We start from the raw sequence: 27,826 nt of genomic DNA, 5'->3' as shown, positions 1-27,826 counted from the left end.
GCTATAATACTGCAATATGCTGCGGTATGTAATGGGATAACTAGATAAAAAGTACATTTTTTACTAGGTAAGAACAACAGTCGCTAAAGAGATCAAATAAAATGCAATTCCCACCAAGGCTCTTCAAAAACAAGTGCCTACACACATGAAAATGTATTTTTTTCCTTACACATTCCTTCTGTTTTGTCACACTCAAACGTTTCAGATCAAAAATCTTTCAAAACCAAAAAAATAAAAAATGATAGTATAAACAAAGGCTGTTTTTCTTGTGAAATCATGCTGGCTACGGTCACCAGTTAAATAAAGTATTTAACTAAACAATATAAACCACACTGTTTAGAGAATTTATGCCAATTTCACTGACCATGCCATAGCCAGATTATTAGCTAGTCTCTAAAACCTTAAATAGAACCTCTCTGCTAACATAAAGTAGCCTAAAAATTATATGAAACAATGCTGTATCTAAAGAAATTCATCAACAGATGAGAAGAATGACTCATGTCTGGAAAGGATTGAGAAGCTAATTCTAAGGCTTTGGGTTTACTGTAAACACTGTGATTATCCATAAATGGCATGAGCAAAGCACAGTGGTTAATCTTTCTAAAAGTAGCCACTCTACCAGAATTACCTCAAAAGTGCTTTAATGTGGCCTATTCAAAGCCCAAATGAAATTCAATTGAAATGCAGTGACCAATTTTATGATCTTAAACAACCAAATAATGGTTGAAATGCTTTAAATGGAGGTAAATAAACCTTCCACCACAGTGATTTTAAAATCTTGCAAGATTGCTTCCACGGATGAAAATTTGTTTTCTTTATTTGCAAAGAATTTATACAATATTTAAACATGCTGGATCATATGAAATATTCAAGTTTTACAATAAAAAAACTGCAGAAATCTGTAAGGGGGACTATGCTTTCTTTCAGCAATGTACGGTGTGCAGAACAGCTTGATTCTACACTTCCTATCACACAATGCAGTGCACCTGTCATGCAGCACTTAAAATCTAACAGCCCTTATTGAGTATTTTCTGCTGCTGCCAGTCAGCGAGCGAGAACAGGCGAGCGGATCCAGCAAAGATGAACTCATGATGAGTAATGAACTCGAAAGAAAAAATAAAACGTATGCAAATATATTGAAGGGAGAATAATCCGCCAGGAGTTGAGGGTAAACAGGGTGCAGAGAGGCATGTAAATGTGGGGAAGAAGAAAGAGGGAATCTGGCAAAGACAGATCACTGACAACACAAGTGCTATCATTACAATTTATATTTCTGACAGCATTTTACACTCCTCCTCACAATGCATAAAGAAAGAAACTGACAGTCAACAAATGTAGAGCTACAAAGGCGAAAAAGTCAGTCATACCAAAGCTGCCTATGACTTCTTATTGACATCATTATGAGTTTAACATAGACATTAGTGGTCTTTCTAGAATTTGTAACACGTTAAAGCCTCTTTGAGACATGATTTATCTAACATGGAATCTTTTTCACAAATGCAGCAATTGTATTCAATCATGAAATATCTTGATTACTAAGCATACTGTAAATTTGTCCTCTCCTTCAAAAAGCTGGAAACGCAAATCTTTTTTACACTTTGCATCTCCTCTGAAAGCTGAACCTTTCTTTGTCAGGAGTCACTAAAAGCAAAACACTTTACTTTGAGTAGGACTGTGTTAAAAATAGGGCTTTTGACTGCTTTTGACAGCACTTTACTTCTATGAAAAAAATAGTGTTGTTCTGTCAGGGAACCTTTACGCTGAGCACAAAATGCACAGTAACAGTAGTTTTCATCACTTTATCATAATCTCTCATTTTGCATGTGGCTGTGCAGCATAAAACAGTAGACCTTTACACCCTTGAAGCTGTTTCAAAGCCCTTGTATCAGATTTGCTTTGTAAAATGAGCCTAAGATTCAAGGAGATATCCAAAATTACAAAAAAATTCAAAATGTAATCACTGCTAATACGGATATTTAAAGCGTTTAATTCAAGCAATTGCTTAAACTTTGTCAGAACACCATTTGCAAAACTGTCAACATTTTGTTTTCAAACTACATTATGAAAATTAACATAGCTTGCAGACAAACTGGTTGTACCCATTGTTTTGATTTCGGTGTATATACTACACCCTGTTTGGAGGAAAAACAGTAGAATGATGTGTTACCAATGTGTTTTGGTGGATTAGTTAACCTGATAAGGAACTATCAAATCTCCAACTGGGAAAAAAATAGATATTTTTTTAATGTTTTACATGCTAATTCCACAATACAAAAGGACTGAACTATGTCAGTCAGGTTTGACTAAATGGGACCCTGATCCAACAACTTTACAAAAGACTCCATGCCCATGCACACTATTAGACAGTTATATTGAGTCGAGATAAACAGAAGCTACTACTTTAGGAGGTATAAGAAGACTCATTAGTGAAAAGGAAATGAAAGAGTTCCTGAAAAGCTGCATAAACTGTGGATGTTCCTGGAAAAAAATGCTGATTTGTTATCAGTCGTCATTGCAGCTGTATAGCTGAGAAAGATTGCAAAGTATTTGTTATTTTGCTGTTTCTGCATTTTAAGACAACCAGAGATTGAGGTGTTAGTGTGAAACATTAAAAAGGTGCAGCTATGCACTTTTCAATAGCTTAAATGTTCTAGGTATATGAGGAAGTAATTTGTGGGAGAAGCTCACGGCCTGCAAAACTGTTCACATCCACGGATCTTTTTCATGTTTTGTGTATTGAGATTTTAAAGTGAGAGACCAACACAAAGTGTTGCATAATTGTGAATAGAAATAAAACTTTGTGGGGACACGCCTCTAAAGACTTTGAATCTCAATTAGCCCAACATGTTGCCCCCTGTTCTTTTGAAATAAAGTCAATCTCGGTTGAATTTAGGTCTGGACTTTGACTGGGGCTTCTGTTGAAACTCTCCCAGGATTGTTTTGTATTTAATCCATTTTATTTTCCAGTCAGCTTCAACCATCTTTCCTGTCTCCACTGAAGAACCTGTACAAAGTGACGCTGTCACCAACATGTAGTGCAATAAAATTGTTGTTCATGCTCTTCATTGTGTTGAGTTCCAACAAAATGAGGTGCAATTGTGATTTGAAGGTTTTTACAGTTTTCAGAACCATTGATTTCTTTTTGGGTTTCTCTGAGTGCATGCGTGTTTTTGCATGTTTTATGAAAATATAAAAAAAGAAACACTTGACATATTAATCATTCTGTGAGGCTACAGTAACATGTCAAGATTTGGATTGCTTACGTTCGAGATGTTTGAGATAAGGCTGTTTTTACAGCTTTCATGCTATTACGATACAGTCATGGGGCTTTTCTGCCAGACAGAGAAACAGAGAGCAGCATGTGCTCGTGGCATCATGCTGCAGCACAATACCATTCAATCGCAGCCCAATATATCCAAAATCACAGGACAAAGAGATGAAAATGTAGATCCAAAGCAGGTAGAAACAGCAAGCTGGGAGGGTAAAGCTGTAAAGTCCCAAACACGCTGCGATTCCAAAGCTTTCTGTCAGAGACATGCTAGCAGAATCAAGTAAGCAAACACTCGGAATCAGCAGGAAAACTAACAGCAACAAGCATTAAGCTGGCATGAATGATATTACCACTAAGCAGGACTGCTTTTTTAATTTTTTATATGAACAGTGAAGCCTGGGGGACCAGGGTGGCTGAACCTGAGAAAAGTCAGGAGATCAATAGAAGGAAGAAACAAACCTTTCTGGCTTTTTGTGGTCAGATAAGGTCTTCTGTCAGGTCCAAGTAATACCTCGCAGCATGAGCAGTGGGACAAAGATGAACCGTCTTCCAATCCACATAATAAAATAACAGATGGCCATTTACATGAGGCCGTATACTGCAGTAGTGCAGCAGTGTGTAAGAAATAGCTTCATACTGAAGTTAAAATGCAGTGCTGAAGTCTTTGAAGCTTTACTCTGCTTTCTTCAATTGCAAACCAATCAATTGCTGCGATAATGTCATGACAGATTAAATAATTGGTCTTGGGTTGGCTGTTTACAGTACTGATCAAATAATGTTTTTTTTTTACTATCCTGACAGATTGCACTTTCTGAGCTGCAAAGGGAGCAGTGTTTTGGAAGCGCATGCGCAAACACCCACTGACAGTCGGCTCTTTGACACAAAGGGCCAACATCTTGTTGTGCACATGAGTGCGTGTGTGTGGCTGTGATAGGGAAAGACACAGAGAGCATACTGCAGTTATCTTAGCTCAGAGGCTCTAAGGTTGTCACTTCTTATCAGTCTGATTGGTACTCAAACTTTCAGAGTACCTTGACTCTCCCTCCTCACTCATTACTTTCCTCACTTCACTGCTCCTATCTTTCTTTTACTATGGGAAATTGTGGGCACCCTGTCTCTGTGTTCCTGTGACCTAAATAATATACTTTTCTGATTCATTGGGCTCTCTGTTTGCTCAGTCAAAGGTGCCAGCTAAATGATTTTTGAAGAGAAACAGTTCTAATAGCAACAACAACAACAACAACAAAAAAAACACAAAAAAGGCAAGGTTTGTCCTGGAAAACATAATTTAGAACATTTAGGTTCTAGCCAAAAATGCAAGACAAGCATTCTGAGTGAGCTGCAAATAAAATATGAACATTTTAGTTATTGGTTCTTCTTGAACGAAACTACGCCCATCTCTAGGAAATGTCAAATTGTTCAACCAAAAACTAAGTAGAAACTAAAGTTGTTTGGTTTTTGTAAACAGTTGATAATGGTAAAGCACATTAGTATGTTTTTTTTTTAAACATTTAAAGCCAGTTAAATTAATTTCTGAGATACATGCAAGTTTCAAATCATCATTAAGTTTACATTTTGCAGAAAGGTAATGTCTGACCATGTAAATGTTTGAAGGAGTAAAGTGTGTTTTATTAATTTTATTAAAAAAACAAAAGAAAGTAATTTTCTGCAGCCGACACAAACGGAGAATTTAATCATAAGGGGCCAATATGACAGATATTTTCTGATAGATAATTTAAAGCATAAAAAAAACAACTACAGCAAAATATAAAAGTTTCTTCTTTTACTTTCAGTCTCTTTAGCAATCATAAAACACACACGAGGGTTAAGTAAAGATTTTAGCTGTTAGCAGAAAAAATAAAAGTAGGGTTTGCTGACCATAACTCACCCAGTGGTAAAGAAAGACATTGACTTTTCTTCATGTTGCTATCAAGCAAAAGTAATATGGTTGCAGCCTCTTTACTGGTGGGTATTACTGGATCTCAAAAGTGTACACAACCATGCTGTGTACATATGAAACACATAAAGAACCTGATAAATTATACAAACTTTTTCCACCAAAAGTAAAGAATGTTCTGAACAATTCAACAGAAGAGCAAGCATGTTTGTTGGAGAAGAGTCAAAATACCCTGGCTGCATACGATTGCAGATCTTTATACATATAAAACACTTTGGGTCACTACTGTATTTGGGGTTATTTAAACTTTAACCCACCACAGTCGTAGATAGAGAGACATATTTGTTGTTTAGTTTTTATGTGACAGCTCCTTTCAGTTTGACTTACAACTTACAACTTTTGACCTCTAGCATCTTCAAATTTGTCTAGGTTTGCACACGGTTAATTCTTGATTGCAATGTTGAATGACCGGATGTAGGAATATGACTGGCTGAGTTAATACACTGATCAACAATAAAATAAATAAAAAAGGATGGAAGTAGTTCTCCAGTATGTCTTTGAGGGACATTACGCGTATGAGTGTGTGGATGTGTGGCAAAGATCTTGCCAAGAATAAAGAGATTATATGGACAACCTTCAGTTAGGCCTTCCTTCTTAGTGGCCTGACACAGTTTTGTCCCTGTGTGTAGGTGGAATGGGGTGTTAAGGCATGAATGCACTGCTGGCTCACCACAATCATGCATGTGTGTGAGTGTGTGTAGTAAGGGATGAATGCTCTGCTGACTTGTCAGAGTTGAGGATTTTTCCCTGCAGCAACTTTGTTTCATTTATAAAGTGGTACTGCTAGTTGCTCTGGATAACAGCATCAGCTAAATGTCAGAGACAGAGATACAAAAGCACTGCACACACAGCTGTGTAAGCATAAATAAAAACCACACAGTGCCAGACTCAGTCTTGTAACACTTGTTATTACACAAGGGACTTATGCTGCCATCTGTTAGAAATCACAGATACATTTTGGCAGTTTGTCCAAAAAAATGTTTCTTGAAATCTTTCCTCCTATCTAGGGGTGCAACAAGATAAAATATCATGATATTTAATTTTTAAAAGATTGGTGGTGAGACTGAAGAAGCACTGTCATGTTTCAGTGTGTAGAGTAAAGAATGAAATACTGTTGAGCTGTCAGAGCAGGTGGCTAAGAACACTGAAGACGGCATCACATTTTGCCTTTCAAATGGTATTTAGTTCAGTTCTTGTGAGGTTTTGTTTTGATTAGCTCAATAACCTTGGAGGGTTTTTTTTTTGAGAACATATCTATTTCTGGTCATTCAAGAGTTGAACATACTTTCACAGAAACACCTTGAAAGTCTCCTGGTCCAAGGCTACAACTTCTGCCCATTCTTAATCAAAAAACTTAAATGTGGCTGGAAAATCTAGGCTTTAAAAGCCAGATACTTTACTGTCACATCTGAACAATTAGAACACGGGACAAGTTTTATGTGAAGCAGTGCTTTAATTAACAGGTTTTTTAATTTTTTAAATTTTTAATAAGATCTGGGGCTTCATTTATAAAGCGTGCATACACACAAAAAATGTGAGGTGGCATATTTTACACTCAAGTCGACATGAACAAAAATGAACGTGGCATGAAATTTGCACAAACTTTTAAGCTGCTGTGAAATGTGTGCCAGCTCCACTCTATTTCCTGCAAATTGGAATGTATAAAGGAGAGCTGGGCAGGTATGTACGGCTTTATACATCCACAGCTTTTTGTGCCCCAAACTTTTCCAAATTTGTCCGTACGGCAAGTTTTAGTGTGAAAACTGCACACTTTTTTTTTTATACATGAGGCTCATGTACATGAGGCTGCAGCACACCCACCATCTTGGAATCTACAAAGAAATTGTGTTCAGGAAAATAACATATTAATCCAGTAGATGTTATATTGAGCCAATATCCTGACAGTAATCCAAAAGATTAATTTCCAACCTAATATCCCATTCTGCTTGAGAAACAACTGTTGCCTCCTCTCATTGCTCAGAACAAGTCATGCCTGTCATATGGACTGCAGGTCAAGACTCCTAAGAGAGAAAACCATAAAAAGCTGGACTGCTGTCCTGTTTGTTGCTGAGACCCAGAAAGCAAGTGACCTTTCCATGTGCATGAGGAAGGAGGATTCTGGGTTACTTTCCTGATCTGGATTTGAACAAGCATGAATGTCAAAGAGAAACCTTCCAACCTCACTTTAATAACACAGAAACACACCAAAAAAATAAAAAAAATAAGCGGAACTCTGTTGATAAAATGTTGGCAAAAGTCTAACGAAGGCTGATAAACATCCATTGAACATTCAGATCGATGAAGGTTCCTTTATTGTTTCAGACCTTTTTATTCTCATCAGCAGTGGATCCTTCTCCATCGTCGACCTTATGTTTATTTCTGTTGTTTATTCCTCTTTGTTCAAGGAAATAAGTACATGCATTAGTCAGGTTATTGATAAATAATGGCTATGGAAGATTGAAAAAACAAACCATCATAGCAATGAGAAGCAACATGAACCGCTGGTCTTTTACATGTACAATTGAATGTACATCCAAAGATAAATGATTTACTGCAGATCAGTGAATAATAATTCACTGATAATTAGACAGTAGAAATATTTGATTGTGAGATAAATTTATGCTAAGTGACAACAGGTGCTACAATGTTTTTGCTTGGAATCCCAGGCTATGTTGATTTAAATTTTAATTTAAGCAAAAGTAAAAATGAATAATAATACATGTCTGGAGAAATAATGTAGCTAAGATGTTAGTGCATAAGCTGTGAAACCTTAAGTCTTAATGAATAATAATTATTATAATTTTTATGCGGCTGCAAAAGAGGGTCTCACATACTGCTACTTTCAACTGAAAAAAAATAAATAAAAATGTTACATTTTGCTGGAAAAGAGGTCCATTTAATTTAAGTCTACATGTAAAACACATTTTCTCATTATACTGCTGCCAATACTTCACTTAAATGTCAAGGTGAGTAAACAAAGGTTTTACACTTTACTCTTCCTGACAGCCTTAGTGCAAATGTTAGAGCTGGATTAAGCCCACAGAGATTTCTGAAGTGATAGTGTCTAGATTATAGAAAAAGATAACTTTATAGAAAGGATAACTTTCCACTCAATTTGTAGTTAATTACCCAGACCTGGGGATAGTAGAAAATTAAATTTTTCATTCTTATTGGCCCCCCAACACCATGACACCCTGAAAAATGTCATTCTAAAATCATTTTAAAGGACAAATGACATAACAAGATGACATAATATTTAAATCTAGTATCGTACCCTTGTAAATCTGAAATCTTCAGGTAACTTGATAAATTGTCTTTTTATTAACAGGATGAGAACATTATTAAAGGCATTTAATTTAAGCTGATAATCAGGCAACTCCTGAATGCCTGATTATCAGTAAATGTGTGCATCATAATATTATTAGAGATGCCTAGAGATATGATGAATACAATCAACAGGCATGACTTCAAAAGTTGCATATTAATATTCAATAACCAGAAGAAGTGCAAAGGTTAAATGCAACTCAAGAATATTGTCCAGTGAATGCATTGAGCGTGGTTACAAGCTGTCCACACCAAACAGCAGAATTCAGTGAATAACGTATATGATAACACTTACAGGCTCTGTCAGCTCCAGAACACTGGCTAAATACGTGATGGGACTACAGTCACGAGTGTTTCCCACGAGTGTACAAGGTAGGAACATGGGACCCAAGTCATCTCCATCCAGCACATCCACTGTCAGTGTGGTGGTGGCAGTTCGACGGTCACTCGGTGAAGGTGCCCGGTCCTGCATAAAAATGAGAAAATCTTCCACTTTAGTTCATGAATCTGAAGCAATTTTTTTTGAAAAGGTAGCAACCAGGTCTAAGAAACACTCAAGCAGCAGGTTAAATGATTTAGATAAAGAATAACCCAATCAAATTAAGGGCAAAGTACAACAGCGGCATTAAACTGGGGTCAGAGAGCAGCCCCCAATTAATAATATATCAAACAACACAAACTGGCAGAGTCTGATCAGCGGCTTACGCTCCAAGGCACATCTAGCTATCTATCAAACCTATTCTACTCAGGAGGTTCAACGCTTCTAACAAAAACATCCAAGGCCAGCATCCAGAAATCTATTCGATCTTTCTGCATCTTAGCAAGACATGTCTCTGTGCATTAATTGCATAAGCTGACGTGCATCGAGTGGCAAAATCATTCCTCTTCAAAAAATGTTTAAGCAATGTGGAATTCAAACTTTTATTTTTTTTCTCTTCTACTGTATATTAATGATACCACCCTTTCCTATCCCACTGAATAGGAAATTAGAAATATTTTATTTTCAAATATAGGACTAGATTTTGGACTGAATCCCCATTTTTATTTCATGCACCGTGTAAAATGTTCATTACAACCAGCCGCTGTTACAACAACAACACAGCTAAACTTCAGCAAAATCTCACATTTATTCCAATAATATTGTAAGTTGCACACTCAGATGTTATTTTTTTATTATAACATATTCACTGGGAAAGACAGAAATTTAAATCAAATTTTCAGGGATCTAAAAATATAAAATCATTTTAATACATTTAAGATTTTCAGACAGCTTCATTTTTTTTTCAGTCATACTAAAGCCCTGAGAAGCTTTTTCCTGCTTGCAACTATCATGTTTTCTACACCAAGAATAGAACTAAAAACAGTTTTCAATTGAATATTGATTAATTAATTGCATTTCCAATATGCTTGTATTGCAAAAGTCTTGATCCAGAAAAAAACATTTTACTCTAAAGGGTTGGTTTGTCAAGAAACTGAAGGAAAAACAAGCAAACATTGCAATGCATCACATTTTCAATAAAAATAGGATTGCGCAACGGTGTGAAAATGTGTGACTTCTACACCAAATGTTCCATCACATGATTAGTTTTTCTTCAGAGGTTACTTTAAGGAGACCTTAGGCTAAAATAGGAGGATTTCTGTGAGGCCCTCATAAAATATGCAGCCAGTTTGGAAGGAATTCAAGGTCATTTTCAAGAAACACAAAACTCGTCGTCTTTCTACTGAATCCATGTTTTACAACAACTTACAATGTGTTGTTATAGTAATAATAAGGAAACTTATGCAAAACTTGTACTATACCCCAGCATCTCGAATAAGACAAGGATTTAACTTGAATCTTAGCAACTTGGTCACTGTTTGGAGATGAAAGATGCTTTGTGTATTGCACATCAACACATACAATTTGACCTTTAGAAACATGCTCCTGTTATCAGAGCTTCCTGAAATTTCTTTGATAGAACTATTGAATCAATGAACAACTACCACTTGTACGTAGGTGGAGTATCCAAATCATTAACATGACCTTTACAAGTGGACTCACAAGGTCTTTTTGTACCGGTAATTGCTTATAAGAATTTAAATAGTCTTATTTTACCAACAGTTCAGAAAGCTTCAAATTAATCCATGATCAGTGCTAACTTTAAAATAGACAATATTGTGTCAAATTTTGAAGATATTTATGGTTTAACATATTTATTTTATTGAGTAAAATGATGACCGTTTAATGCAGCATGGCCCAGGTTGGCCCTATTTGCTGATTCTGTGTCATACCCTACTCTTCGAAATGTGTAATTATTGGGATATTTTCTTCAATCTTCCTTGTTTTGCTGTGTTCCTTGACCTTTCTGAGGTTTATTTGTTCTCTAATTTTCTCTAAAAAACCTTTAAGGCCTTCATAAAAGATCTGAATTTATGCTGAGATTATAAATATAATTGGACTATTTAAATTATTTTATTTCTTCACATCTAGTTACCCCATTGTGGTGATTTATCATCTTCAAGTCAATTAAATACAAAAAAGTTTGTCATTGCACTGGGACAAAACATGAAGAAGAAGGTTCAGGGCTCTCAATAACTCTGCAAAGTGCTGTATAACATTAGGTGGATGAAATCACAATGTCTTCAGTATAATGTTGAAGCAATATGGAAAGATTGACAGTTATCAACGCAATAAGTCTAATTATAGACTGTTTCTATCAGTGTTTAGCTGAAAAGCTCAGCCTCGTTTAATAGGTTTTGCCTGGCTTCATGCAGGCTCTGTGGCTTTTAAGCCACGCTAAGAATTTATATTCCTCTTATTTCCGGCTTCTTAAAACACGCCTAATATTCTCTTGAGATAAACGTGTCAGCTTTTCCAGCAGTCAGAAACACATTAATCTTTCAGTGTATTGTTGACTTTTAATAATGTTTTTGTGGTAACTGGGATCTGGGACATGAATACATGGAGTAACTCTTGAGAAGCCTTTTGTGAGCATGGTTCTCACACTACAACAAAACCCTAACTACAACTGATGAGAATCATTTCAGCCATGCTTCAGCTTAGATCACTTTAACTTCTACAGACAATGTGCTTACTGATCTGACAAAATAAATATATTATAGTGAGCCCATTAATAAAACATGGAGTGCAGGGAAATAAAAGGCAAACATTTAGATTGGCAAATATGTTAGTGATAATTAGGGATGCTCTTGTAGAATCCCTTAGGTTGACAAACCACCACAAAGGCTTTGCAACATTAATGTTAGAAATAACAGTTTGTAATAAAACAAGTCACATACATTGTATATGAGATATAGTCTCTGAAGGAAATGCTGAGTAATAGCTTTTTTTTTTACTAATCTTTTTGTTCCATTAAAAGAAGTATTTTAGCAGGAAAACTCATGAAATTATCAGAAAAATTCAAATAAATCACTTACATTTGCCTGTATAATGACCAAGTATCGTGTTATTTCCTCGTAGTTGAGCCGCTCCCTTAGAACTACGGAGCCAAATAAAGTCAGGGGGATGTCAAAGGTCCTGTTGGCAGTCTGGAGAACATAGAGACATGAGGCAAAAGCAAACTCAATGAGTCACATACAAAGTCTACACTTAAGATTTAACAAAATATAGACAAGCTAAGATATGTAATACACATGGAAGATATTTACACAACTGGAACAGCACAGCGTATTTTATGATTTCAGTAGAATGCAAATTATTTGCTCAGCGGAAGAAGGAATAATTTATGTGGGCTCAGAACCAGCAGAGCAAAAAGAGAAATATAACAACAATTAGTCAAAAGAAATCTTCAGTGAAAGCTGTTTCGATTCCATAGAGAACAAATCTGATGTAGAATAAAAAGATGTAGAATGGGCTTAAAATCTAATTTTGTGAATATGGTTGTTAATACGAAGGAGAAATTTAAACAATAAATGCAGGTTCAATTGTATTCTGAATTTAAGTAAAAGTTTTGCTTTCCTGGTTGAAAAACTTCTTCAAATGCAATTATTTAATATTTCGTAACAACAGACCTGATCAGCTTTGATAATATGAACTTTTTTTAATCAGATTACGTTAAGAAACCTAAAATACATCAGTGCACGCTGAATGTTCAAATGCATTCAGAGCATTGTTTATAAAGAATCCTTTATGGGTTTTGGTAAAACAGACCACTAAACTCAATTTTCCATAAGCCACACCTGTAAACGGTTACAGGTGCATTGGGTTGTGTTTGAGCACTTGGAAACACACTGTGGGCAGTTCACTGATTCATGGCATAGTAAATCGCAACACTAAAATAAAAAACAAAAGCAACAATGATGTAAACATATCTTGAGAGGTTTATAGTATCCAGGAGGACATTGCAGACATGAAGAACATGGATGAACTATCAAAATCATTGAATTTTAAACAAACACATAATGCCACTGAGGCTTTTGTGAATAAAATATTCTTTTTAATTTTCATTCAGTAAAATATCCATTTCAATGAGTGCAGATTACAAACATAAAAACTGAAACATTACAGCTTGTAAGAATACATTAACTGTTGACCCTTTTGGTGAAAGGTTTTGCTAACACATTTATATTTGCATGAAAACCAAATATTCTTAAACCAGCCAACAAAACATGTTTAGAATGTAATTGCATAAAGCTAAATATCAGAACTCACCGGATCTTTTGGGTTGTACTGGATGGTGTACTCTATCTGCCCGTTGGGGCCGTCGTCAATGTCTGTTGCACCATTATTCCCAGAGAAACCAGAGAAGATCGTTGTTCCTACAGGGGTTAGCTGAAGAAAAAATAAATAAAAAAAACGGCAGCAGTGTTTCCATACGATGTCAAAACTTTCAAAACACAGTGATTAAATCATTTCTGACAGTGTCATACAAACATCTATTGTTTAGATGTGGCACAGATGAAAGAAGAGCAAAATAAGATTCACCAGCATTTGGCCACAAGGGATGTTAATCCCCCACTGTTTTCTACAGAACAAAGAGAAAGTGCTTTGCATTTTTATTTTCATTACGCATAAATCGGACTTGAAAAGGAGGATCAGTTGGGAGTCATTTGTGTCTCTTTCAGTTGCACTTGAGATAAGTGTTCAAAATGTTCAATCTCTGCATAGCATCAGTCGTCTCTCACTAATGTGAACAAATGAAAGGTTTCACTGCCCCCCTCTGATGAAAGAGAAAATTTGAGATCCAAATGTTTCACTGTCACTGTTAAAACTAACTACTGCTAAGATAAATAAAGTGCTGGCAGAAGTCACAGCTTAAACTGAGCCTTTTCATAAACTAGAATTTAGAAAATGAATGAACAAATAACTCAACAGAATGTAAAGAAAAATATGATGCTGGTTTGCTGTAAAAATACAGTCAACCTTGTTGGGAGTGAAGCTTTTGAGTTGACTGGAGGGTTGACAGTTTAGTAACAGCTTTTGAATGTGTGAACACATTAACACCAAAATAATGGAGAAACAGGAGTGCATCTGTGACCACAGAAATCCACTTTGGGACACAATGAAAACTCTCAGGAGAGACGTGTAACTGAGGGTTACTAATAATGAATGTCAACTACAACTACATGTTTTAAAAAAATAATGCGCTGACTGATATATTTAAAAACAAGTTTTTGTTCTTCGTAGCGCATCTGTAAATTACCATCCACTGATTTAGGATGACCTAAGCATGTAGCACGATCAATGAATAGCCACAATTAAAAAGATGTTTGCACAACCAGGACTTGCAAAACACAAGTATCGATGACCGTAAACAAAAAGGCAGGTTCATTCAGGCGCTCATAAATTTCAATCTATACTTTTCTTCACCTTGAAGTGTTGACTATCACCAGCAGTTTGTTTGCTCTCTTAAATAATTTAGTCACAACAGGAGGGAATACTGAGGGCAAAATTCTCTTTTTTACAGTCTTCCCAAATTTCAGATATTCAATAGTCCGTTTAGTTTAAATTGACAGACGATTTAAGCATCTTCAAAGAGTATGAACAGTTTGATCTATTAGTACTGTTTATCAAATTTAGAAGTTATGTATGCTAAAATTAATTTTAAAATGTCTTAATGGTAAAATGTTGATTTTACCATTAATGCTAAAACTTCTTAATGTCCTCACCTAACTCACTATGGCTTGTATATGTTGGACATAAAAAATATTTAGACAGTGGCTAAATAGCTCGAGTGTATGTTTTAAAGAAAAATAAATAAATGTATGACTGGGAACAGAAAATAGCTGAACAGATGCCTACGGCCAACAATGGGGGATGCGTAAGAGGAAGAAAACTCAGATTCACATATAGCATCAAATAGAATTTGGCTAAATAGAAAGCAAAGAAGAAAATGACACCAAGGATACTGGAAAAAAAAAAAAGTTACATTTTTGGAAGCAGACCAGGAGTAATTAATGGGATGTTTTTGCTCTTCTTTGGAGATGTGATAGGGTGCATGAAACAGCGAAACTGAGCTTACTGACCAAAGTGAGCAGCAAACCCGAGGCGACCCCAATGTAATTAGTCTTAATTTGGGTTATCATACAAAATAAGATTAACATTTTTCAGCTTTTAATGGGAGAAAATAATGTTTTGTGGTTTATTTTTGTATGTATGTAATTTATTATGTTTCATTGACACATTCTAATGTAACTAGACTGCATTATTGTATACCATTGCCGTACTTATGTCATGCTCCAAAACTATAGCTGGAAATCTAACAGCAATGGGTTAAAAATCATCATTGTCATTTGTTGTTCATCATAAAAGGATTGAATGAAGTGATTTTAAACACAATTACTGGGAATTAGCCATTAGCCAGTCAGTTAGGCACACAGCACTGCCTTTTCCTGTCAGAGCAGCTCGGAGTTTAAAGGATAACAGGATGGATTGTTTATGCCTGCAAGTATGCTCACAGCTCGATTGCTTAACGTGGAACATCTCTGAGCCAAAGATATGAGAAAACCAAACAGCAGAAAGACAGAACTGATGCTGAAAAACAAAAACCGCAGAAGAAAACTCACAGAGGGCAAAAAATATATTCTTGTAAAATTTGTGATAAAAACTGAAAACTTTTGGATTTGTGAAAAAGAAACGGCTCTTTAAACAACAGCAGAAAACAAACAAATGAACAAACAAACCAAAACTTGGAAAATGAATCAGAAATTTAAGGCTGATTTTTAAGGCCGCTCTACTTCCATAATTGGAAGTAGAGCGGTGCTGCTTCAGCATCAGAAATTGTTACAGAACCAGATTGTTTTGTGTATATTAAAATTATTCCTTTTTTGTTCCCACAAAACACAGCAAGACAGCTTTTTGGGCATATTTTCAGCAAAAATAAACCACAATATAAAGACAAAAATTATTTTTTTCTTTTTGAGAATGGTAGTGCAAAAAATGCCCTCAATACTTTTTACTGTGCTAGGAACTTTCATCCATTCTCATCAAAATTTAGGACATCCATTCACTTTATTTTTTCCAGTTTAAAAAATAAACTGGAAAACTCAGGGAACACTTGGTTGCACAGTTATGCACCCTAAATATGTTCTGCAATTAAAAACAATATTCCAGCAGTGCAGATGGTAATGAGGTGAACTGATATTACATGTGCTGTGAGGGTCTTTTCTACGTTTTTGGTTGTGGGAGTGGGGAGGATTACCTTAGTTATCCTTTCATTCCCATTGCCTATATCTGCATTAAGACCGGGAAATGTTTATTCTCGTATTCTCAGAATCAGGAGGAAATTTACTGCTACACATGCTTTTCCAAATGTAGTAAAATCATATATAGCTTTGTGTCTGGTTGGACATAAAGATAGTCTCCAAAATATCTGTTGTAAATTTATATTTTGTCTAGTGTATTTCTGTGTTGACACCAGATGCCAAAACAGATTTCTGTATGAGCAAACATTTGTGGCAATATACAGTATTTCTGTCCGATTCAGATTTGTAGAGCCTAATCACAACAAAGTTGATCTCAGATCATAAATTTAAAAGAGATTTATTTCTAATGAAATTGCATTCATCTTCTTTCTTTCAGTCGAATCTGTGACTGACAACTTTATCACTGGTAAAACTACCAGCTAAATGCTTGCATTATTTACTTCTGGTTAGCATCCAAGTCGCTATTGATTGGAGAACAAACTTTTCTGCCAAAATGAATGCTTGAGAGAAATACAGACCATCTGAAGTTTATTTGGTAGGGTAATTTGTAAGCTTTCAACTTATATAAGAAATTTTGGGCATTTATTTAAAATAGTTTAAAATAGGTTAAATCGTCACAGACAAAATCGATCAAGGTATCCAGATTATCTAAATAGACATCAGTTGTGGCAACATTTAGTAGTAACTAAAGCAGCTTTCACATGTTTCTAATTCTGCCTGGTACTGAAAGCCAAGAGTTACACAGGTTTCAGTATGAGAAAATAAAACAGATTTCATTAAATATATTGTCCAGCAAGCTATTTGTAGTATGTCTGTCACTTTTGTTGTCCCCATGCTTTTTGTGTTTCTTGGAATCAAGGATGCTGTATTCTGTGTTCAATTACATCCAAACAGATTAAGCTGAACATCTGCTTTGATGTTCAAAACAGATGTTCAGATTGATTCTTTTTCTATGTTAAAGAATTAAAACAACTCAGAGCTTTAGAGGACCACCAGAAGGCTGACTTGGTTCTGCTTTTCACATCCATTTTCAAAACAATATATACGTTCCTGAAATATTTTCAACCAGCTGGACAATTTTGATGACTGGTAGAAATCTTACAATAAAAGTAACTAACTGTAGTCACTGTTAATAGCATTAACCATGGTAGTGCTAATTTAAAGATGCCAAAAAAATGACACCATCGCGTATTCCTGGCTTTTTCACAAAATACTTTGCTTTCAATTAGTTTATGTAAGAAATCATTAAATTAACTGTTATTGAGGGATCTTAGTAAAAAAAAAAAGTTTAGAAAACAAGCTATCTTTTTAGAAAAAGCAAAAATATTGGTAGGTAATAGGTGTTCATTGTGTTGAAATAAAAGAATAGTTTGGAACATTTCTACTAAACATTTATGTATATTCATATATATTTTACTTTCACTGAACATGTTAATCAGGAAAAAATAGGCTCTAGATTGTTACGTTATCTCTTCTTTCTGACTTAAAGGTTCTTGTAGCGTCACTTTGCAGCCTTTAAATAATGAAGCAACTTTAAATCCTGGTTCTACTGCCTTCCTATGAAATTAACCACCAGGATGAGCTGAGACAAAAGACTTTTAGATTAAACTTAAACTGTGTCCTCGAGGTTGTTGTGAAATTAACTGAATTTATTTTGCGCTTTCCTAGTCATAGAAACTATTCAAAGTACTTTACTCTGAGGCCACTTTGACCCATTTGCACACATGTATACAAGTTCACAGATCGGTTGACAACTTGGGGTTAAGTACTAAGGACAGGAAAATGACAATAAGAATTATTAGTTAATTAATTGTGATTTAAAGGTAAATGGAGTCCAGGTGTGTTTAGTTTTTTCCCTAGATTTATCTGGTATTGTCAGGATCCTGGCTTGGAGGTTGTGTGTGAGTGTATGAAACGTCCCTCCTGACCAGGAAGCCTCTGTTGGAGGGTGTGGTGAACCTGTTGGGGCCATTACACCCGACTCCAATTATCCAATCACCTGCTGGGGTTCCAATCATCAGTCGTTTCTGGGTAGAATCGAGCTTCAGTCTGTTTTTCGCTCATCAGGAACATATTCCTTCCTTTGAGACCCGTTTTCCCTTCTCTTCGCCTTGCTGGTTTACCCTCCTAACGGGTTTCCAGGCCAGGCTTCAGTCCAGATTGATCATCCACAGCAGCCCACTGACCTCAATCTATTCATCAATATGAATAATTAAATAGGAAACTTGCTGCAGCTGTCTGGTACTGTGCTGAACTGGTTCAAAATTTAATTGGCAGAATAGAATCACTTAGTGACATTTGGCATTCATGTGAGTAAACAGTAAATGACTAACTAAAAAAAATAAAAGTCTCAGTCCACTTTTTATTAGTCATCTAAGTTAACCCTTTAACTCGAATTATAGAGTTCTAAATCACTGTATTCGTGTTATTGACACGGTAAACGTTTGTTTCACTATATTACCAGATTTGTCACAAGCTTCAACTTGTCTAAAATTAGATTGCCTCATCAAAAATAAAAATAAAAAATATGATAAAATGATTGTTACATTTTCTTTCAATTCTGCTACACATGAGGAAAAGAAACTCGCTGGATGAAAATAAGCTTAGATTTAATTGTATTATGGAGTTTTAGTTCTGGCAGTAGTGAAAGGGAAATAAACAATGCTGTGACTGTCGGACTAATTCAACCACTCACTGAATCAAAAATAAGTAAGTGCTCCGGTTATTACATTACTGCTAACATTTAAATCAAAGTAGCCACTTTTGGAAAATTATTGTTATCAAATTTTCTGAAATGACCTGTGATAAACACAGAAAAAAATTATTATAATCATGCAGCTCCTAAATTGGAGGAAATAGTTTTAAAAACAGTAATAGGAATTTTCAGAGGTGTATGATGAGGCGTGGGCGGAGAGAAGAAATAAAAGCCCTCAAAATTATTTTCTAAAAAGGTGGAGAGGTTAGTGAAAGGGCAACACTGAGAAGGCAGGAGTGATGAGGGAGGATGCATAGAAGGGAGAGGAATGCTGCAAAAGGAGCAGAGGATGTGGAAAAAAACTGGAGGGAACAGATTGAGTTTGACAGGCAGGGGAAGACTGTATAACGATATATTTGCCTTAGCCCGCCTAGGATCGTGCTGGCAGCAAGCTACATGCATCCACGTCCAGTTTAACTTTACACTTCCTCTTGCTGAATTCCTCTTCCCATGACGCTAGAGGACAAACTGTCATGTTGAAGATTATTCTGAAAGCCACAAAAAAAAAAATCTTTCCATCTGTCTGAAACCTTTCTATTCCCCTTTGAGTAGTGCAAACAAAGAAAAAAAGAGGAAAGAAAAGCAAACTGGATGCCTTTTTGTTCTTAAAATGTGTTGCAGCAAAATCATGTAATTTCTTTAATATTGACTGATGAACTTTGGAGGACATTGACAAAAACAGTTTGGTATAGAAAATTAAAGACATAACCAAAAGCCAGCATTTCCTACCATTGATTTATTTCATTTCCAAACTTTATAAACATTGGTCTTAAAGAAAGAGCCAGATATAAATTCTTCAAAATCTTTATTCCACATTTTGTCTAATTTTGTATTATAGGTGAATTGTATATTGGAAATCAACGAGCAATGTATAATGTATTATGGTTGTTTTGAAAAGCCTTCTGCTTTTTCTCCAAGCTAAATTGAAACAATCTACATCTGAGAAAAATAAAAGTCATCTGTGTGTGCAAAACCTGCAAAAGAGTTTTACCTCACTGATGGCGACGTAGTATCGAGGCTGCTGGAAATGTGGAGCGTTGTCATTGCGATCTCGAACAACAATTCGGACCTCGTGTAAAATCACTGTTCCAATCAGCTCATTGGTGCACTGAACCTGAACCACGATGGACTGAATAAACGACGGTGGCTGAAAGGGAGAAGGAGAAATATAGTTGGCACAGAACTGCAAAGTGGAGAATCAAAATTATTTGCCAAGAAGTTTCTCATTTGTGCCAATTCACTGTCAAACTTTCATACAGCTGATGAATATAAGGGAGAAGCGGCAGAAGATTAGATATCTTCTCAGAGAAGATGGAGCTAAAAGTTTGAGTTTATCAGAATGGAAAATGGTTGTCAGGAAGACAGCCATAAAATGCATTTCTGACATCAAATTTTCTCTTTATAGGACAGACAGTAAATGTACCGATGCCAATTTACTGTGAAATTGTTAGAGGCTGAATAGTTGGAATGATTTCAATTTGTGTCACTGCCAGAAAGATCAACTGTAGACAGAAAGTATTTAGACCCTTTATGTTTTTTTTTTCTCTACACCTTTCACGCGGAGACATTTGAGGTATGTTCACTACTCCTTCGGTCAACCAACAACAATCTATTGTTTGTAAATTTTGTAAACTTTTTAAGTAAAAAAAAAAAGAAAAAAAGAAAAAGTTAAAGCTCTTTTGCAACAGCAAGCTTTCAATTGAAAATATATATATTTTTTTCCTGAACTAGTCTAAAATTAGATGAAAAGCAACATATTTATGTCATTTCTCTAACAGAAGCAATTTAAAGAGAAGATGTTGGCAAATGAAGGTTTAAGGAGATGAGGCTAACAAACTAAAAAGGTTCTGCACTGATTCCCTTGTGAGATGAGTCAAAACTACAAAACAGTGTGCAAAGCAGCATATTTTTAAAGTTATGTTAGCTTTGCACCTACAGAGGGGGGAAATCTTTCCAGTTACAAACTGACCATAAATTCCTTAACTTCATTTTGATGCTTAACCAAGAAGTTGAAAAAGTGGAAATTGCATGAGAATAATCACATAGTTAGATATTTTTATTATGCCTGAAATGACTAAAACTACAGCTGTGGATGGTACAGAATTAGACGCTTACATGAAAGATCTCTCTGAAATAACATAACCAAAAACATAACTGACCAACCACTAATTTCTTCCCTTAATGTTTCTTCAATGTTAGTAAAAATTTTGATTTTGCTACTATGTACATATTCCCTTGAATGTTCAACATAACTAAACAGGATTTTGCTTTTAGACATGTTGCCACCAGATAGTTCGTATCTGGTGGCAACATGTTGTGCAGATATTATGGCCTCCAAGTAATCTGTCCTTCACAACCACACATCTGCTTTTGACAATGGATACTATGATCCCATATTTCTCAAACAAATTGCTTACGCAGAGTGGAATTGCTTAGGCAGCAAAAAATATATATATTTTTTGTTATTCAGCAGGATTGCAATCTTGGCTCTTGAAGGGACAATTAAAAAAAGTTATTTTCTAAATTTTATTATGCTTTTTTAAATTATTTACAAATACTTTTTTCTATATATTTCGGGTCATGCTTTTGGAAAGCCATCTGAGATTTAGGGTTTTTCCTTGTATATTCACTCATGGGTGCATTGGTGGTCTTGAAACTTCACTAAGCAATGCCCAGATTACCAGCTCCCTGTGTCAGATGAAGTAAAGGAACTCCAAAACAAAGCCATAGAAGCTATCGTGTTATTTTCTTCGACAGCCTGAGATTAGAATTCCCCTCTAGTATCGGATGTGTTTCTGTTTTTGCTTCAAACTCTGTTCTTGCTCTCAAAAAGTTTTTTTGAAAGAGCAGAAACCATTTTTACAAGGCGCATCAAATCTGCAAAAGAAAATTGAGGGTTTAGAGCATCAAAACTCAACAATATTTGTAAAATAAACCTCAGAATACACTGGTCTGAAAATATTCTGTCAACAAACACCTGTGAAAAAAAATTGGTCAAACTGAATAAAATAAGAAAACAGCAACCGCATAAGCCCTTCAAACATAGAAATGTTGAACTTTCTTACGTCTCTATCAAGAACTCGTCCAGTGCTGTTCAGGTAAAGAGACTGCCTGGCAGGATCAAGAATCACCCAGTAGTCGTGGTTGTCTCTTAGAGACAAAGAAATTGTACGATCCGGACCCTCTGCCACACCATTGATCTGCATGTTCTCCACCAACATTGTTCCTGAAATACAAAAAATATATATAAATGTCTTTAGTCCTCAAGCAAGCTTAGAATTTGTCGAAATCTAGACAATTTTTTAAATGGCAAATATATATATATATATATATATATATATATATATATATATATATAGATTTGAGAAAACAAAGCTCAAAAGTTTTCAGCCCATTTTCTTCTTGATTTATCTCACATGTATTAATTCTTCTTAGCTCATGGGAAGTTGGATAGAGCTATATACAATGTTTGTCAAAAATCTGTTTGAAACTAAACATATAGCCAGAACTACAATTGACAGATCTGTATCGAAGCATGCTTCTTTTAGGTTAAAGTAGAATAAATGGGCTGAATTTATATAGTACTTTTCCAGTCTTCTCACACATTACAAGAAGCAAAGTCTTGCAATTTTCCTAATTCATCCCTGGCTTGAATGTGAATGTTTATCTTCTCCCTCTTGATCACCTTTCTCAGTGAGTTTCTTGAATCTATATAATATGAGTTTCACCTTTGAGGTGAGTAATAGAAAATATCACTATCAAACTTTTTAGGTATTCATATTTTTTGTGGAGTTGATTATATATATAAATAAAATGATTTTCTGTTTTTATCTCTCTAAAATACTTTGGAAACCATTTTAGAACAACAGAAGAAGAAATATTAGAAAAAAGGTTTAGACTAGACTAGAAGATACACCAATTTAGAAAGAAAACACAAATAATTGAAAGCTAAATCTTTTTTAATAAAGCAGATGGCATAGATTAAAGAACTTTTGACTGCACACAGTCAGTTATGGAGTATAATTGAATCTTGGAAGATGTTTTGAGAAAAATAGAAGTGAAGAGACCAGTCTGATAAATTCTATATTCATTTTCATCTTTCATCCATAGAAATAGAAAAACAATTTGCAAAGAAATAGAAAAAAAAGGATTAAACAGAGTTAGTTTAATACAAATAAAAATGGAACATCTGAGCAAATCCTTCAGAAAAATCTTGATGGAGATGAAAATGATGCTGTCAATAATAACTGAACATCCTTATTGGAATTGGTATTAATTTTAATTTGTAGCTGCATTGTTAGAACTCCAGCTCAGGCCAGGAATGTGATTAAATATACTTCTAGAGTTGATTTGACTGATTGATGAATCTACTTTAACAAGGCCGACTGGTTAGTTTACAACCGTTTGTGACTCTATAGGTTTTCTATTTAACCTTCTCCATACTTTGTTAGTTCAAGGAATGGGTCCATTATCCCATTTACCAGCCTATTTCTTTTCTTGCATCAACAGACTCACACGTTGCTTGTTATTCTTGAGAATCTCATAGATAGTTTATCTTATTGAGGTTAGCAACGCATGTCAAAGGTAAAAGAAAGAATTTTAAATATCAGAAACCGCTACAGTACACAACATAAGGCCCGTTTCACTTCACTCTGAGCAAATGATGTGATGTCACACTGTAGTGTTTGGGTTTGTTAAATTATGATGACCTACATTTTTATAAGACTGGAAATCAGGACACACCATAACAGAACACCCTGAAAATAGTAGGCATCTATGAATAATGTTTCATAGTTGTTTTAGGTCAGCTGGTTATGATCTTTATCACACATTGAAAAACTCAACTTTCTCAACCGTGGAATATAAAATGTCTTTTTTTCTAAATTTAGCATTACAGACGTTTAACGTCAGTCTTGATTAACCCATCTATTTTAACCTAACACAATTTTTATGAATTAACATCTTTAAGTTGACTTTTCCAAATTAGTTTGACATTGTTGGGATTGTAGTAGGAAGAAATGCATGCTACAACTTCTAAATTTAGCTCAAATGGTAAATATTATTTGTAATATGTAATTTTCTGAAATTACATTATTGATTTATACTAAACATTCAGCTTTAAATTGTCCATTACAACTTAAATTGCATAAAAAAGCATTGTGGTACCCCTTTTTGAATCTATGGCATAGAAAAACATGTTGCTAAATATCTTGACATCACAGTTTTTAAGCATCTGACACTAAAATACAGGATTCAAGACATCTCTAAAAATTACAACTCAACTTGAGGCATCAAACTTACTGCAGACATGCAACAATGCAGCTATATTTATTCAAGTGCAACACAAAAACTTCAGCAATGATTTGATAATAGCATTACTTAGTGTAATGCTGCTCTGCAGATACTCCGCATGTCAAAGGCTTGAAGTGGTCCAAAACATGATTGCAGACTGACCTACTTTATGATTAATTCTGCTAATAATTATTTCAACACTTAGGAGGAACTTATACATATTGTAGAGCATTTGGCTGTCTGTTTCCCAGATAAAAAGCCACTTGTATCTGGGATACAAGCAGCCAAAATTAGCTTCCTCCATAGGGTGGTCAGATTCAGCAGAAGCCTTTCATCTAGAGGGAGCTCAAAGTGGAGCTGCTGCTTCTCTGTGTCAAACGCCTTTGGTTTAAGCAGTTTGGGTATCTGATCAGGATGTTTTCTCGGTGTCTACTTTTGGTGATTTTTCATGGCTTGGGAATGCTTCAGAGTCCTCCAGAATGAGCCAAAGGGTGTGGATGGAAACGTCATCATCAAATCATCATTTGAACATTACATATCAGGTGATGTTACTGCAAAAAGCAACTTCCTGATGTAGTAGCAGACTTGTTCTTTCATCCCAATACACACACACACTCACATAAGATGTAACATGACTTGAAGCTTCACAAAATATATCCAGTTTTTTTTTCTCTTTTCAACCCATTAAAGTATATTTTAAACACTCCAGAAAATGTGGCATGATAAGTAACAACATTACTGAACCTTCAATGATGAAATAAATACACAGCTTCTTACACATTTCTTCACTAAGCTAACTCAGAGTTGTATGCATTCCTAAAAATACACCATAATTAACATAATCGCCAGAAAATGTCAGTGTTTAATCCAATGGAACAGGAGAGCAGAATGAGATAAAACACAAGTGCTTGACTGTGATGGATGTGATCATTATGAGAATTTATTTGGCAGCCATACTGAAATGTTATTTGAAAGATGACACAATTACTCTTCTAGCACATGACAGGTAAAATAAGAATCCACTTGAACTTTTATCTCAGTGTACATTGCAATGTGGGCATTGACAACATTTACAAAAGAAAGTTTCAGTTTTTACATATATATTTTAGTTGCACACGAGTCAGGTAATACACTGGGCGATTCTACTACATTTACTTTCTTTCTCCAACTAGGAGTTTATTTTATGGCATCCGCCACTATTTTCTTGCTTGAGTGTCTACACTTGTTTCTCTCTTTTCTAAATGCATCCTTCATTCATACTATTTCCATCTGCAAACTTAAGTTTTGACAGGATGAATTTGTGGAGTTTTGCAGGATTATTTTGCCTCCAATTATAATGTATTCTGTGTCACTCAAAAATGTCAGGTTTGGTCTGAAATATACTGAAGTCTCACTGAAAAAAAATGGTCTAGTTTCTTGTGAAATAATCTTAGTACACTTAAAATAAGACAAAACTAATTTATAAGCACCTTTTCAGCAAAAGACCTTGTTTTGAGTTAATAATTCCTTTATATTGATGAAAAAGTACAAGTTTCACTTGTGGATTATTTCATAAATAGCTTGGGAGAAATGTTTTGTTGCAAGTCAAATAATCTGTCAATGGAACTAGTACTTTTTAAATCAATATTAAGGAATGATTTACTTAAAACAGACTCCCAAAGCTTGCTGGAAATTTATTTGCAAGTTAGTTTTGTTTCATTTAAAATATAACAAGATATTTGGACTGAAAACTAGATCCAAATTACTTTGTAAGATGTTGTGTTTTTAGAGTACTCCAAATCTGCATCAAAATTTAAACTATTTCCTCAGCTGTGGACTCTTGCACAATAAATGAACACAGAGGAAACTATGAAAATTTCATTAATAATTGTTTTCATTAAAAAAAAAAACTGCACCTGCTATTTTCTGCAAGTTTTTGTTGACTCTGTCTGGTTGTTCCCTTGTTGAAATGTTGTTGGGGTACCTGGCTACGGCTGTAGTTCCTGTGACACTCACTAAGAATCTATAAGTATAGAAATGCAACCCTAAAAATTTCCAGTCATATGTTTTGCAACAGTATGTTTTTTGCTTTTACACATGTTAGCAACCAACTATTTTTTATTAGTATTCTGTCTTGCCTGGAATTTCAAAACAAATGACATTGAAAACAAAATTACCACAATCCTTGGGCAATGTGGCCTTGACAAGCAAATCAAGTAACGCAAACTTTATGTTTATATCTCGAAGGTTACATGCTAATGTTGGTGCAAAAAAGAGCCATTATACATAAAAGTCATCATAAAATACTTGAAGTATAACAAAGAGGTACATAAAAAGTATGTTACTTTGAAAAAACAAATCTGTAAAAACTTCATGTGTTTGACTCTATATCACTCAACACACAGGATGTGTGTTGAGTGAATTACCAGGCCTTACACTATGCATTATTAATCAGTCATTCCACTGCATCCCATCCTTCAACACATTATCACAGAGTGGAAGCTTTTAGACTTCAAACTTAATTTTCTCTCAGTGTGCCAATGGTTTTTTTTTTTGGTTGCTGTGGACAATAAACAGAAGGAAGGATAAAAAAAAACAAAAAAAAATTGGTATTTTCATTTTTACTGATGCAAGCAAAAAAGCAAAAAAAAAAAACATAAATAAATCAGGATATTATTAGACACAGACAGAAATATTGGAAAGGAAAAATTATTTGCAACTTGTCCTCTGTTGTGTCACCAATGAAGAAAAATAAAGACCAGTGTTTGTAGGCTATTTTAGGTTGGAGATGAGAGACAATATCAGAGATAAGAACAGAGATTTACATTGGCAAGAAAAAGTTGAATGCCAAGCGGGATTGTTTGCATCTGTGTATGAGTCGACAAGGGAAAAAGAAAAAAAGAATAAAACAATATTTTTGGTCCATGTGCATAAAACCATCTGCGCACAACACAAACACACATGCACCAAACAATTTCATATCTGATCTGGCAGATATAAAATTGGGTCATGGCCTTCTGTGCTGCCATGGAAACCACTTCAAATACACTGCTGTGATTTGTTGATTTTTAAATAAATAGGAAAATTTTATTAAATTGGTTTCCGTACGTAGGAGATGGGATAAAAAATCAACTCATTAAAGGAATTTGATTTTTACCATCTAGCTGCTCAGGTCCCTTTGGGGATTTTAAATGGAAGAAAAATCTCCCAGATACACACATAGAACAGGAAAATAAGAAACCGACAATGTGTGTTACTGTGTCTAATTAAACAGTGTACAGGGTAAAATATAAATAGGCTTTCCAAGCAGAAATCTTGCTGCAAAGAAGGAGACTGAATTCTGAGCAGTTTTGTATAAATTGGCATATAAGTTAAACCACTGAGGCTGAATAGAGAATGTGGGAGTAACAATCTAGAGAGAAGAATGAAAGGAATGTGCTAGAATGAGCACAAAGAGCGATTAAATGACAACATAATGCGAAAGAAAGAGAGAATGAACTTTGCGATTGTGGATTAATAGTTATTTTACAGAATATTAGCTAAACTGAACATTGCCACAGGGCAGGTTTGTCATGCAGATATAAGCCACTGCCTCGACAGTAAT

General features: G+C 35.0%; 1 protein-coding gene across 1 annotated transcript in view; it reads right to left on the bottom strand.

The window, feature by feature from the left end:
- The window catches only part of LOC129353343 (protocadherin-15-like), a 204,991-nt gene that overhangs the window by 117,514 nt on the left and 59,651 nt on the right, over positions 1-27,826 (bottom strand). The window contains exons 5-9 of the mRNA XM_055022626.1: positions 22,017-22,177; positions 19,943-20,098; positions 13,204-13,323; positions 11,970-12,080; positions 8,848-9,018 (exon numbers count right to left, since the gene is read on the bottom strand). Coding sequence (XP_054878601.1) covers positions 8,848-9,018; positions 11,970-12,080; positions 13,204-13,323; positions 19,943-20,098; positions 22,017-22,177 — 719 coding nt within the window. The remainder of the gene's footprint in view (positions 1-8,847; positions 9,019-11,969; positions 12,081-13,203; positions 13,324-19,942; positions 20,099-22,016; positions 22,178-27,826) is intronic.

Source organism: Poeciliopsis prolifica, unplaced genomic scaffold, assembly GCF_027474105.1.
Source record: "Poeciliopsis prolifica strain line A6 unplaced genomic scaffold, Auburn_PproV2 SCAFFOLD088, whole genome shotgun sequence".
NCBI lineage: Eukaryota > Metazoa > Chordata > Actinopteri > Cyprinodontiformes > Poeciliidae > Poeciliopsis > Poeciliopsis prolifica.
Note: the sequence above shows the minus strand (reverse complement) of the source record. Positions and strands in the feature narration are given on the sequence as shown.